This window comes from Mirounga angustirostris, unplaced genomic scaffold (assembly GCF_029215605.1).
Source record: "Mirounga angustirostris isolate CCGP_5_RB_7025 unplaced genomic scaffold, mMirAng1.0.hap1 SCAF_6, whole genome shotgun sequence".
Taxonomy (NCBI): domain Eukaryota; kingdom Metazoa; phylum Chordata; class Mammalia; order Carnivora; family Phocidae; genus Mirounga; species Mirounga angustirostris.
This window is the reverse complement of record NW_026991714.1, coordinates 47,355,074-47,368,397: the sequence shown is the minus strand read 5'-3', so window position 1 is coordinate 47,368,397 and position 13,324 is coordinate 47,355,074. Positions and strand designations below refer to the sequence as shown.

General features: G+C 54.0%; 1 protein-coding gene across 3 annotated transcripts in view; it reads left to right on the top strand.

Annotated features, from left to right (window-relative positions):
• LOC123846191 (protein FAM163A) overlaps positions 1-5,918 on the top strand; it is an 88,836-nt gene extending 82,918 nt beyond the window's left edge. For all 3 annotated transcript variants that reach the window (XM_064594244.1, XM_064594245.1, XM_045877357.3), the window contains exons 3-5: positions 1,020-1,041; positions 2,035-2,149; positions 2,721-5,918. In XM_064594244.1, the coding sequence (XP_064450314.1) occupies positions 2,057-2,149; positions 2,721-3,134 (507 nt within the window). In that variant the 5' untranslated portion in view covers positions 1,020-1,041; positions 2,035-2,056 and the 3' untranslated portion in view covers positions 3,135-5,918. The remainder of the gene's footprint in view (positions 1-1,019; positions 1,042-2,034; positions 2,150-2,720) is intronic.
• Positions 5,919-13,324: the final 7,406 nt, after the last annotated feature.

Sequence of the window (13,324 nt, the reverse complement as noted above, 5' to 3'; positions counted from 1 at the left end):
GGAATCCAGAGAGAGCGCGCCACGATGGGGGAGCCGCGGGGGTCTCTCAGAGTGCTGGAGGGTGGGCAGGATCTGAACAGCTGGAGAAAGCGGGCTCATGCAGCCCTTCAGGAACCCCTGTGGCCTCCGAGAGAGTTGAATGCCAATCCTTGCCTGGCTTACAGCCTCTCCCACTTGGTGCCTACCCTACCTGGCCTTTCCAGATTCCTTACAGTTCCTGCAGGCCCTCGTGGTATCTCACACACCTGGGCTGTTCAGCCTGCCCTCTCCCCTTGTCTGCTGGGCAAGCTCCCACTCAGCTTCTAGCACCCAGCTCAAGCATAACCTCTTCCCGGGAACCTTCCCCAAGTAGTTAGTCGCTCCCTCCTCTGTGTCCCCACAGCCGCTGTTCTGTGTGTCTTAGGCCATATCGTAAGGTATGTTAAGTGCCTTTTCATCACTAGGCTCTGAGCTTCTTAAGAACTGGGTCTGCCTGGTGGACAGAGGCTTCATGTAGGGGGAGAGCGGGAGGTGAGGAGGGGAGTTAAGGTGGTGGTGAGCATGCAGGCAGTGGGGCAAGGCAAAGGTACATGGTGACGGTGAGGGGCAGATGTATCTGGCTGAAGAACAAGGTGCCCCTTCCACCAGGTGAATGCAGCAGGGCCTACGGCTTCCTGAGTGGACTGCCGCTTGCGTTCCAGCCCCGCTTGCCCTTTGAGTAATGAACAGCCTACTCTGGTGGAAGCGCTAATGGTGGCGCGGGATGCCCACTTGGAAAGAAGGTGATAACTTAGGCTGTCACACCAGACGCCAGTTTGACATCCCGGAGGGACACCCGAGTGACACGTCCGTCAAGCAGCAGTGGGAGGCACAGCCGGAGGCTGACTTGGGAGGTGTGGGCTTGTCGGTGACAGAGCTCCCAGTGAAGAGGGCAGAGCGGGGGTGGGAGGAGGGGGCTTAGCGACTAATTTAACCCTTGGGGCCTTTTTCAGGGGTAACATTCTTCTTCCAATAGCTCTGTCCCTTTTATTGTCTTGCAGGTCACTGTTCCCTTTATTGAACGTAAGTGCTCACGGTCATTCTTCCTTCAAGATGCCCAGGCTCCTCCCACCCTCCTGCTCCATGGGCACGGCCAATCTTCGTCCCCATGTGCCTGGGGAGGGGGGCTGGGAAGTCCCCATTCAGTGCCCAAGAGGGAGTGTGCCCCAGGCCAGAGCTTTACCCCCATTAGCAGGACCATTCTCTAGCCTCGCCACCACCTTCCAGGAGCCAGAATGCTGCCTGTTGCCTGCACCTTCTGGGCTCACCTTGCCCTCATCTTCCACAAGAGTTGGAAAGAGAACAGAGATGCTCCCAAAAGGAGTGTGGGTTTGAGCCAGGGCAGAACCAGGTGGAACTTTGGAGGTTCGGACCCTGTCCCCTCCACCTGAGTCCAGGGCTCAGGGGCCATTGCTGTGCGTGCCCTAGAGGACAGTGATTAAGAGCATGGCCTGTGGGGTGAGCCAGGCTGGGTAGAATCTCAGCCAAACCAACCGAAGCCGCAGTTCCTCATGTGTGACACAGGGATAACTAATAACCATCCTGAAAGGCACTTTGAGGATTACCTGAGACAAGCAGGGAGAGCTTAGGGCAGTGCTAAAGACTAAGCCCCCAGGCAAGGAAGCTGTTGTCTTTGTGTCTCTGATGAGCCAAGGGGTGAGGGGGGGGGGGGGCTGAGCAGGATGTGAGGAGAAGGAGAAGGAGAGAAAGGCACAGCAAGAACCTTTGAAACTGAGCAGAAGCCGAGAGCAGAATTACGCTCTCCCCGTTAGCGCTCTGCTTCCCCTCTTCCCTCCCTCGGCGGTGCCCCCCCCCCGCCCCCCCCCGGCTTATGCTGGCCCAGGCCACAGCCTCTCCCTGTCTTCAGGAAGCCCCTGGTTTCTCAGTGCCCGTGGTCCTCCTATTCCAGCTGCCCTCAGGTTCCCCCCTGCCTCCAACTGTGTAGAAAGTTCCAGGAGGCTCCCCACCCCACGCCTGGTGTGGCTGCCCCTCACCTCTCCGCACACGTCTTTGCAGAGTTTGATGGGGCGTCGGGCGGATGACAGCGGGAACAGTTGTGATCACTGGCGGAATCCTAGCTACAGTCATCCTCCTCTGCATCATTGCGGTCCTGTGTTACTGTAGGCTCCAGGTCAGTCCCCAGAGGCCACCAGCAAACCACGTCCCCAATCTCGGGGCAGAAACTGGAGGCCCACTTCGAGGGTGACAAAGCTCAAAGCCATGAAGCGTGGGGGGCTGGGAATCGGGGCTGGCCAAAAGGGAGCCATGCGTCTCTCACACTCTGTACGCTTTGGGGTCCTCCGAAGAGGCCATGCCGGGAAGATATCGGGTCATTGTGTTGTGTCTCTGGCATAGCTGAGATTTCAGAAGTGCTGGGAAGGGGCACCCCTCTGGGGAGACTAGGAGAAAGCTGCTCCCAGCGACCCCAGCCCTGTCCTCAATATGACACGGAGGTCCTGCCTCTCTCAACCACAGCCTGGAGTTAATGCCTTCCGAAGTAGGGGAAGGAGAAGGGAAGGTATTGGTCTGGCAAAGCTGGGAATATAGATACTGGTGGAACGTGGGTGTCTGGTGTTGAGTTTCAGTCCCAACACCAAAGAGCTCTCTGCGCAGGGTCCTCGGTGCGTGAGGGGCATGGGTGCCTTTGTCCGCCCGAAGGGGAGCGTCCGGCCCTCAGGCATCCCTCCCCCCTCTCCCCTCAGTATTATTGCTGCAAGAAGAGCAGAGCCGAAGATGCAGACGACGAGGAGGAGGAGGAGGAGTATGACCTGCCCCCACACCCCAGAGGCCCCAGCTGTAATGCCTGCAGCTCCCAAGGCCCGGACGGCCGGGGTGGCCTGGCGCCTCTCACCAGCGAGCCCTGCGGCCAGCCGTGTGGGGTGGCAGCCGGCCACTGCACCACCTGCTCCCCATACAGCTCCCCCTTTTACATACGGACGGCTGACATGGTGCCCAATGGGGGCGGAGGCGAGAGGCTCTCCTTTGCTCCTACATACTACAAGGAAGGGGGACCCCCACCCCTCAAGTTGGCAGTGCCCCAGAGTTACCCGGTGACGTGGCCAGGCTCTGGGCGCCAGGCCTTCACCAATCCAAGGGCTATTAGTACAGACGTGTAACCCCCCTGCACCCCTGACCCCTCCACATACCGACGCTGCTGTCCCGGCAGGAACAACGGGGGGCAGCAGGGGACCCCTCCAACAGCCCACAAGGACAATCTCAGTGGTTTTCTTTTGTTTTGTTTGTTTTTGGGTGGGTTTTTTTTTTTTTTTTTTTTTTTGGCTTTTCTTGCCCCACAGTGGAATTCAAGCTGCGGGGTCACTGAGAACCAGGGCAGGCCCAGAGGTGGGGGCTGGCTGGATGAGTGGGCAGCCGTGCCTCTCTCTGTGCTGGAACATTCCTCCCCCAGCTCCAGCCCTGCCGCCACCCCTCTTGCTTCCCCTCGCTCCCCCCAGCTTTGCTGGACTCTGAGCGGAAGAACAGCAGGGAAAGCTAAGCGAAGGCCTTCTTGGGGGGCCTCCTTGGGGGATGGAAGGAGAAAGGGGACTGAGGGCGCGGGGAGAGCTGAGAAGTAAGGCACTGCGAATCTGAGAAGGGAGAGGAAGGTGTTCAGGGGACCTCTTCAGGACCTGCTTGCTAAAACAAATCTAAGACCCAGTTCACAAGCTAGTTTTTTTGTATGTGATGATCATGGGAACTGCAGTCCCTGTCGCTGCTCCAATATGGATATTGATTTTGGAACCTGCTACGTTCCCCTTCCTCGTGGGACACACTGAGTGGACTCGGAAGGCCGTGGCCTAAGGTTATTTATGGGGAATGCACCAAAAAGGGAAGCCTAACCTTGTCTCCCCCCAGATCCTCTTTCTCTGCCTCCGGAACCAGCTGCCCCTGCTGGAGAACCTTGTTGAAGTTTTGTTACTGAGTCTGAGCAGCTCGGCAAATGAGACCTTGCTGATGGTCTCTGGGGTCCCGGTCTGCCACCCTGAGCGCTGCGTGGGGGAGCAGTGCTGCGAGGGTGCGTGTGTTCTCAGGTGGGCACACACCTGTCACCACCCACACACGTCACACACCAGGGGCTTTGCGGCCGCGGGAGCTGCAGGGTGGAAGGGGCTCTGATGTACAGACTAGAAAGGGAAATCTGACCCTCAGACAGCGTGAGTGGAAGGTGATTAAGGTGGCTAGTCGCCTAGCAAGCAGCTGGCTGGTGCAGGGGGAGCCTGCCGTCTCCTGGGGGACAGTGCTGCGGCATTGAAGCCATGTACCCCCCTTAGAGGCCCAGCCTTCTCCTCGGGCATCCAGCCGCGTCATCGTAGAGCGGGACGACTTCATTGTACCCGCTCCTGGATTCCACGCTTGCCGCCTGCCCTCTGCTGCACCCCCCGGCCCCCCAGTCTCCAGTGAGGGCCTGTTACTTGCCTGAGCCCAGCCCTCCCTTCCCACTTAGAACTCCACTGTGGCCCAATGCTGTTTGAGAGCGTGCACCTGATGAGTTTTCCAGTTGCTTCTACGCTAAGGGGGTGGCCGCTCCCCCCTCTAAGGACATACCTAACCCCCAGCACTTCTGAGTCACCATGTGCTGCAGAGGGTGGGGCAGGCAAAGTGCTAGCCCCTTTGCGGAAAGCGTGATTTTGCATTTGAGAAAGGACCAGGTGCAGCTGGGAGAGAGGGGAGGAGAGGATTCACCACACCTCCTGTTTCACTCTGTCTGGGCACTTGTCACCTTGCATCTCAGCTGTAATTAGGGCACACGCGGTGAAGAATCAGGGGACCTGGGTTCTGGTCACACTGAGGTCACTCGTTAGCTCTAGGATCAGTCATTTATCTTCTCTGAGACCCCATATTCTCCAGGAAAAGGAGACCTGCCCAGACGGTTCCTAAGAAACAGCCAGGACTTCCTGAAAAGATCTGCTGGCCACACTGCTTTTCCTTGCCCGAGTCCCGGCAGGGGCTAGATGCACTTGCCAATGGCCTGATCCAGTGCACGGGGATGTGTGTTGAGGACTGAGCCACCACCGTGAAATACAGGTTTAGCAGGCAAAACGATTTTAATTGTTCGGTGAAAAGCAACATGTTTGTCTGATTCTCCTCCTGGGGCATCTCAGCCGGTAACAGGTCCTTATAGCAGGAGGCGGCTCTAAGCAGGGTGTCATGAGATCTGCTCCCAGTCCAGAGGCACCAGTGTGGGACAGCAACTTTAACATGCGCCATCCCATCGCCCGTCCTTCCTGGGCCAAGCGCACCCCCCTTGCCATGAGCGGCTGGGTCTGACAGCCGTTGCGGCCTCCTGACGACCAGCCCCTGTGTCTTGCTGCCCGGGAATTCCACAGCTGACCAGCCACGGCAAGGGTGGTTGCTCCTCACCAAAACATAATGTCATTGTTCCTCCTGCCTTTGGGGAAATCAAGACAGCCCCGCCGGCTGTCACCTGCTTCTGGCTCTGATCTGTTGGGGTCCCTGAATGAAAAGCATCTTATACAGTCCCCTGTCCTCCTGTAGTTTTCCCAGCCTAGATCTTGTCAACACATCGAAATCTGGGCTTGGGGACTCTGGAGAGATGATGGGCCACGGCTCTCCCCTACACACCCCCACAGCGTGCAGGGCACAGTCTCCGATTGCCTGTCCGCCCCCTGTCGCAGGGAGGGCCTTACCTACCGAAGAGGAAGCTCACCCATTCAACTGCGCTGCACACATCTTCTCTGCGGAGTCTGTCCCATGGGACACTGTCTGGACACTTCTCAAATCGTACCCTAACAGGAAGAGAAGGAGAAGCTGGGAACACTCTCCTGTCTGCCATCTTGTCTCCACCTCCATGTCACCGCTCCTGCTACAGATTTCCCGTCCTGCATCCTTGATAACTTGGAGTCACAACCAAGTGAATGTCCAAATAAATGAGGAATTTGAAATAGAAATCCAACAGAATCCTCTGTTATTCACCCAAGGAGGGGGGCAGCCAGGCACGGATTTAAGAGAGAATGGTCCTTTTTATTTCCCAGAATGTCCATTGTCAACACCAAAATCTACCAGCTTCTTCTCCCCTCCTGCTTCCACACTAACAGGTGCCGTCCACCATGTTGCCTCCATCGGAGCTCATGCCCAGGGAGGATGTGTTGTTTGTTGGGAAAGGGGATGTGAAGTGTAGTTGCTGCCACCCCTGAGGTGAAGTGGCCCAGCTCACTACAGGGAGCGTCACTGGGGAGCAGCCCGGGCTTCAGCCCTGCTCCCTGCCCCCTCACCATCCAGGCCTGTGGTGGCCCCACCTGTGGGTTAAATCACCAACCCTCTGAAGCCCGAGGAGACCTGAGCAGAGCGTTACACAGCCAGCCCTTACATGTTGGGAGGGGACAGTAGAGGAGTTTGGGGACCAGATCCTCTCTGCCAGGCCAGGAGAGGAAGGGAATGTAGGTGTGAAAGGGAGCATCCAGGGAGGATGAGGATGAGGGTGGATCTGTGTGTGGGCCCGTGCGTGGGTCTGAGAGAGATACCCTCTGCCCATCTCAGGGCCACTGTGAGCCCTGATTACAGCTGGGTGGGCAGTGGGCAGCTCTGCCCCTGTAGGCCTCCTGGGAGTCCCACGGGGCACAACTTCACCCTCAGCCCTGGTGGCCCTTGGCCACAGCTCTGTCACCGGTTGCCTGCTGGGAACAGAAACCCTGAAGCTGATCTCTGTCATCACCACACCCACCCCAACCTCAAGCCATCCCCTCCCCTGCGAAGTGGCTCAGGCCCACTCCACTCCCAACCTCTCACCCGGCGCCTCTGTGAGGTGGGGCTGCCCCCGTATCTTCCTGCAGCCCCATGTGATGGAGTGGGGGTCACAGCCCTGGCCCCATTCTTCTCCCTGGTAACACCTGAGCGCCTTCAGCTCAGCCCCAGGCCTCAGGTCTTACTGCACCTTCCATGCCCAAATGGGTAGGGAGGGGAGGACAGGAGCAGTGATCAAGATCACAGGCCCATCACCCCAAATCCCATGGGCTTCTCTGACCAACACAGCCCTCGGTTCCCCTGACACCATCAGCCCCATGAGCTGCATCATGCCAATCCAGATCTTCAAAACCTTACCCTGTCCCTGAGGTTTCTCCAGGGATTTCAGAGAAAAGCTGCTTCCATCCCATTTTCTAGAATCAGGTTTACAAGTGCTGCTCAGAGGTCACTGATCATTTTCAGAAAAAGAGGGCCAAACCATCAGTATCTAAGGCTGGGGGCTCCTGACGGCACAGCAGCAAGAAAAAGCATAACCAGGAGCTCCCCCCAGCCCTATACTCACAATGGAAATGGTCCACACTCCTTGAACTTCAGGCACTGACTGAGGCATGTCCCAGACAACAGTGACAAGGACAGCTAGCACCCCTTCTTCCCTCATTAGTCTGGTCCATGCTCCTCCTCTCTCCTCCCTGTTTGGCTACCTTCTCTACCTGAGCCCCCTGGCCCCAGTAGCCATCCCCCCTCCACTGCCTAGCATCTCCCTCTGTGGAGAACCCAGTAGCACACAAGCTCTTAATACACACTCCTGCACCCCAGGCTTCTGGGCATCCCTTCACAGTGTGTCTCAGGGTGCCCAGCACACAGCACCCTCCAGACCACCCCCCAGCTCAGAGTCAGGAGCTAGTGACAATAAATGAGGAGGAACTCAAAAGAGAAAAATCAAGAATTGAGAATTTTAAATAAGGGCAAAAAATGGTAATATAATATGTGCCTGAGCTAGACATTGGAAGATACATTAAAAAAAAAAAAAAACTAATAAAAATGCTTTCCTTTTGGGAGGGAGTGGGGAATCAACGAGACAAGGGCAGAAATAAAACCTCAGTGTGTGCCTGGTTATATTATTGTGAGTTTTGTGACTCTACATCTTGAAAAGATTTTTTTTTTTTCTGAGTCAGAGCATACTAACACTGTACCTGAGAATAGTGCATGCTGGGTAGTCACATGCAGCAGCGCGGGACCCCTAGGGACCCTCCCCTGGCAAAGGGCCTTCTCCATTACAGGTGTGGAACAAGTCTCTCTCCATCAGGTCAATGGTTGGAAGACCAGAGGGAAAACAATGTCAGCCAGAAGAGGTTCATATCGTATAATTTTTTTTTGCAATTTTTTTTGTTGTGGTAAAATATATACATAACAGAACATTTATAATTTTCACCATTTTGAGGTGTACGACTCAGTGGCATTAATTACATTCACAAGCTTGTGCCTCCATCACCACTGTGTCCAAAGCCCCAAACAGAACCTCTGGACCATTCATGTTTGAATTATTTTTAACAGCTATGTTTTATCTTTGAATGAAAACCAAGCTTTCAGGGAGGGCCTGGCTGCCTGTCCAGCCAGAAGCTGGGGGCTTAGCAAACCAGTAGGAAGGTAGGGTGTTGAGGGATCCTCACTGTCCTTCTGGCACGATGGACTTTCCTAAACAAAAGCTGTCTTCAAGGAAACTCCAAAGATAAGTGTGTTGGAGTGTAACTTTGCAGCCTATCTTGGGGGAAATGTCGGGGGAGGCCTGGGCGGGCAGCATATTTTAAGATGGAAAGGAAGAAGATTTGGACAGTGGAGAGAATGAACCAGCTGGGAGGTGCAAGGCTAGGTGAGTGGAGCCCCGCAGAGGCAGTGGGAGATTGGAGGCCTGGCCCCCTTCCTCCCGGCTGCAGGCACGCCCAGGTCCTGGGTGGTGCCCGCCAACTGGATGGATGGCAGAGGCCTCAGGCAGAGCACTGTTGGGTCACCAGACGGAAGCCGGGCACGAGGGCAGTCCCCGTAGCCTTCTGGGCAGCTGACCTTGCTGCATGGGGCCTGCTCCGCTGAGCAGCCAACTGTCCCTTGGTGGTTCTCACCCTGCCACAGCAGGTGGAGCACTGGCCACAGAGAGGGGAGGGAGAGGGGGTGGGGAAGGTGAGCAAACCAGGCCCACCCTAAGGACTCAACCAAACGGATCTGTTTGAATGCACATGGGGTTTATGAGCCCCCTGGGATTCAATGTAAATGTGTGTGCATCAGATGTCCAAAAAGGGTTCCCACAAGGGCGCCTGGGTGGCTCAGTCGGTTAAGCATCGAACTCTGGATTTTGGCTCAGGTCGTGATCTCAGGGTCGTGAGATCGAGTCCCTCAGCTGGCTCATGCTCAGCTGGAAGCCTGCTTGGGATTCTCTCTTTCCTTTTTCCTTCTCCCTCTGCGTGCACCGCCCCCCCCCCCACAGGAGTGCTCTCTCTCTCTCCACACAAAAAAGGGGGATCCCTGCCGCCCCCACCAAAAAAAGGTAAAACAACAACAAAAACACCAGGAATTTTCTAGATCCTGCTCATCTTCATCCCACCTGGAATGACTTTTCAGTTACAACTCCTACCCCACACACCCATCTCCACCAGTGCAAATTTCGCCTGTCCTTCAAACCTTTTCCACAATTCAACGTTTTACTCCTCTGCCAACCCTTGCAGTAAACTCTCCCTTTTTTTCTGGATAACCCAAACAGCCTATCTCTACCTCCCTGTGGCATTCTAGGTTGGAGTGCTGATACTTGGTGGGCCCTTTATCTCCTCGGTAGACAGAATGTTCGTGGAGGGCTGGATTCACCACTGCATGAGCCCAGCACCCAGCACAGTGCTCAGTACATGGTTTGCAGTCGGCCAAAATCTGCTAAAGGAAGGACAGTGCATTTTTCCCTTTCATTAGGCCATTCTTAATATTTAAAAAAAGACAGGTGTATTCAGAAGGGGAGAGAAAGAACTAGAACAATACCATAAATGTAAGTGGACTAGAAAAATTTGAGTGCAGGGAGAAAAGAATGCCCCTTTGTTCCCTTTATGCATGTCTTTGAAGCGGCCTTAGGTTATAACGTTTGAGAAGATGAAATACCGGGCTTTATTTATACTGAAGCACATGACTATGGCAGAGATGTAATGAGGTTGTAGTCGGAGCCCCTGGAGAAAATGGTTCCGTGGCCAGTTGCAACGGAGAGGGTAACGGGCATCTGAGCAAGGTCCTAGGCTGCCCGATGGGGAGCATACCTGGGACAGCTCTCAGAGCTGATCCAGAGCACGAAGCTCAGACCATTCAAAGCCACGCTCCTTCCGTAACATCTGAGTTTTCCGGTTTCTCTATCACCTCCTCACTAAGCTCCATCTCTTTTGGGATTTGCTCAGCAACCAGTACCAACCCTAACAAAATTAGCTGGTCATTTATTGGTTCTTCCAGTGTGAAGCTCCCCCAAATCAACTCATGCAAAACCACCCCGCCACGCCCCTTGCTTCCAGACCCACCTGGGAGACGGTGGGAATCTAACGGCACCGATCTGCCACTCAAGGCTCGGCCTCTCTCGGATGCGCATTTTTCAGGAGTCCCAGACTGACCGGGTGGAGTGGTGTCTACTCACTGTGGTGCCTCTCAAAGGTCTTGGCTTTGAAACAGGAGCACTGTTGCTGCTCAAAGCTCTCTGAGCTGGCTGGGCAAGGCTGCAAACACACAAAGCCATGGCTATTCCCCAGGACTTGGCATGGTGAGGACAGTCTCCTCCTGGTACAGTAGTAGCAAGAGTGGCTCTGTCCTTTAAGTGGGAGCACGGGAAACAAGCACGCATGTGTGCAAACTGGGACCCATGTCTAGACACTGTTCCCAGCCCACCTCCCAGAGATTGCAGGGTGCACCTCTCCTTCTCTAGCTCCACATCAGCTCTGCTCCTAGACCTTCCCTGCCTGGAAGCTCTGCCTAGCCTGCCTCATCTGCTCCTCACCCCATAGAGGCCCTCAGGCCTGTCTGGTAGCACCAAAGCCGCCCTACTTGCTGCCCACACCCTTGGCGGTGCCCGGATTGGCCGTCGCCTGGAGGGCTGGTTTGGCTCTTGGGACGTGGGCAGCAGAAGACTGAGCTGGTGAGGGAGGGGGACAGGACCTGTGAATCACATGGGTAGAAGGACCAAGTGAACACCGGAGTGAGGCTTCCCTTCCAGGGTCTCCTTTAGCCCCTCCTCCAAGCCCCCCGCTGGGCTGCTGGTCCCATGGTCTCAGGGCTTTAAAGAGTAAGCTTGACAAATCTGAGGGGTGTGCATGGGGGTGGACTCTATGAAACAAGTCCAGAGTGCTGATAAAGCCACCAGTTGGGGCAAACAGCAATCTTTCATATCATAGGATAGTTCAACAGTAGTTTCTTTTACTTATTTATTTAACTTCTAAAACATTGAGATATAAGTGACCTAGAGTGTTGTATTAGTTTTAGGTGTACAACATAGCGATTTGATATCTGTATATTTGCAAAATGATCACCACAATAAGTTTAGTTAATATCCACCACCACATACAGGTATAAATTTGTTGTTGCTGTATTGTGATGAGCCTTTTGAGATCTACTCTCTTAGTGACTTTCTACAGTATTGTTATCATGGTGTACATCAGATCCCCGTGACTTCTTCATCTTATAACTTGAAGTTTTACCTTTTTAAAGTTGATGGCAATTTAAGTTTGGATGCAAAGCTCTACATTTTTACCCTCCTCCTGCCCCCCTACCCCCTGTCTATGTTTTGATATCACAGTAGGTTCTTTTAAATACTGTGTTTCTCTAGTTCACTTGCTTCTCTAGTTCAACAGCAGCCTAGGGCTCGGGATCTCGGGTCTGGTCTCAGTTTTGCAGTGACAACCACATGGCCTTAGATGGTCACTGAGTTCCTCAGTTTCTCCGTCTGTAAAATGAGGGGTTTTGACTATATGATCACGGGGACCATTTTATTTTAGTATTTCATGCCTTCCTTTCCCCACAGCTTCTTGACTTAGAGGCTTCTAGGCAAAAAAACTTGAAGCCAAAGTGTAAAGAGCCTATTGGTTGGGGGCGCCTGGGTGGCTCAGTCATTAAGCGTCTGCCTTTGGCTCAGGTCATGATCCCAGGGTCCTGGGATCGAGCCCCGCATCGGGCTCCCTGCTCCTTGGGAAGCCTGCTTCTCCCTCTCCCACTCCCCCTGCTTGTGTTCCCTCTCTCACTGTGTCTCTGTCAAATAAATAAATAAAATCTTAAAAAAAAAAAAAAGAGCCTATTGGTTGTTCAAGTGTTGGGGAGGTCATTGAGAGGATATGACTGCCTGTTGACCCATGAGCTGGACCCTGGCACTCGGAGGCTCCTCACCCTCTCCCCTGTCCTTGGAATGTGGGTTTGGCTTGTCTTTCCAGCTCCCAGAGGCTGTTCCCCAAGGACAGAGCCTTGAGATGGTGATGTTGTGTTGAGACCCTCTGGATGGTATACGTGACTGAACTCAGTTAAGGGCTCTGTATACACTTTTAAAGTATGCGGGATTCTACCAGTCTTGCTGCCATCCTCCCTCCCCCCACCCCAAAACAAGCCTCATTTTTAAATTCTCTGCTTATTACACCTGCCGCCTGCCAATCTACACGGCTGCCTCTTTCTTTGGTCTCTACCTGCCCTCTGCGTACAGGGGCAGGTTTCAGATTACAGCCGGGAATCTCCCCAAATGCTTGGGAATTGACACCAAGTCCATTCCAATGAAGTCAGAACATTCCAGTAAAGACAAAATAACTCGATTGCCAGAAATCTGACTTGGGTGTAACTTTCAGGGATCCGGGTGTTGCATAAAGTTACATAGTCAGTTAAGTGGCCTGGAACCATCACTCCCTCGGCTCCCTCTGTGGCTGAGTCCACAGCTTCAACCATTCAATCCAACTCCTACTCCAAGGGTGAACCAAGTGGTGTGAGCTGAGATACGCAGGAAGGCCAAAAGTGCACAGATTTTGAAAACACAAATTAGAGAATGGGGCTAACATAGGCAGAACTGTTCAGTCAACTAGCATTTGCTGGGAACTCTACACCAGGTGCTAAGCATTGTTCTAGGTGTTAGAGAACTATAAATGAAAAGCGCACACCTGCCCGCAAGGGGTTTATACTCTGGGACAGAAAATGAACACACATTTCCAAAAGTGGAATCCTTCCAGGTATCTGCTTGCCCTGGACTAAAATATGAGAGTCTGGTGTCCTCAGAGCAGCAGGAGCAGAGACAATGGGTCCCTCAGCCTGCCAGGTGTGGCATAATTACCTTCGGAAGTTGAGCCTAGCCTCAGCATTTCTTTCCTGTCAGATTCGGTCCTCAGCTTAGAGAGAGAGACAGAGGGATTGCCAAGAAGGGCGTCTAAGTCCGTTCAGACACTATAACAAATAACCATAGGCCTCGTGGCTTCAATAACAACATTTATTTTTCACAGTTCTAGAGACTGGGAAGTCCAAGGTCAAGAAACCAGCAGATTTGTTGTCTGGTGCGAGCCTGATTTCCCGTTCACAGGCAGCCGTCTCCTTGCTGTGTCCTCACATGGTGGAAGGGACAAGAGAGCTCTCC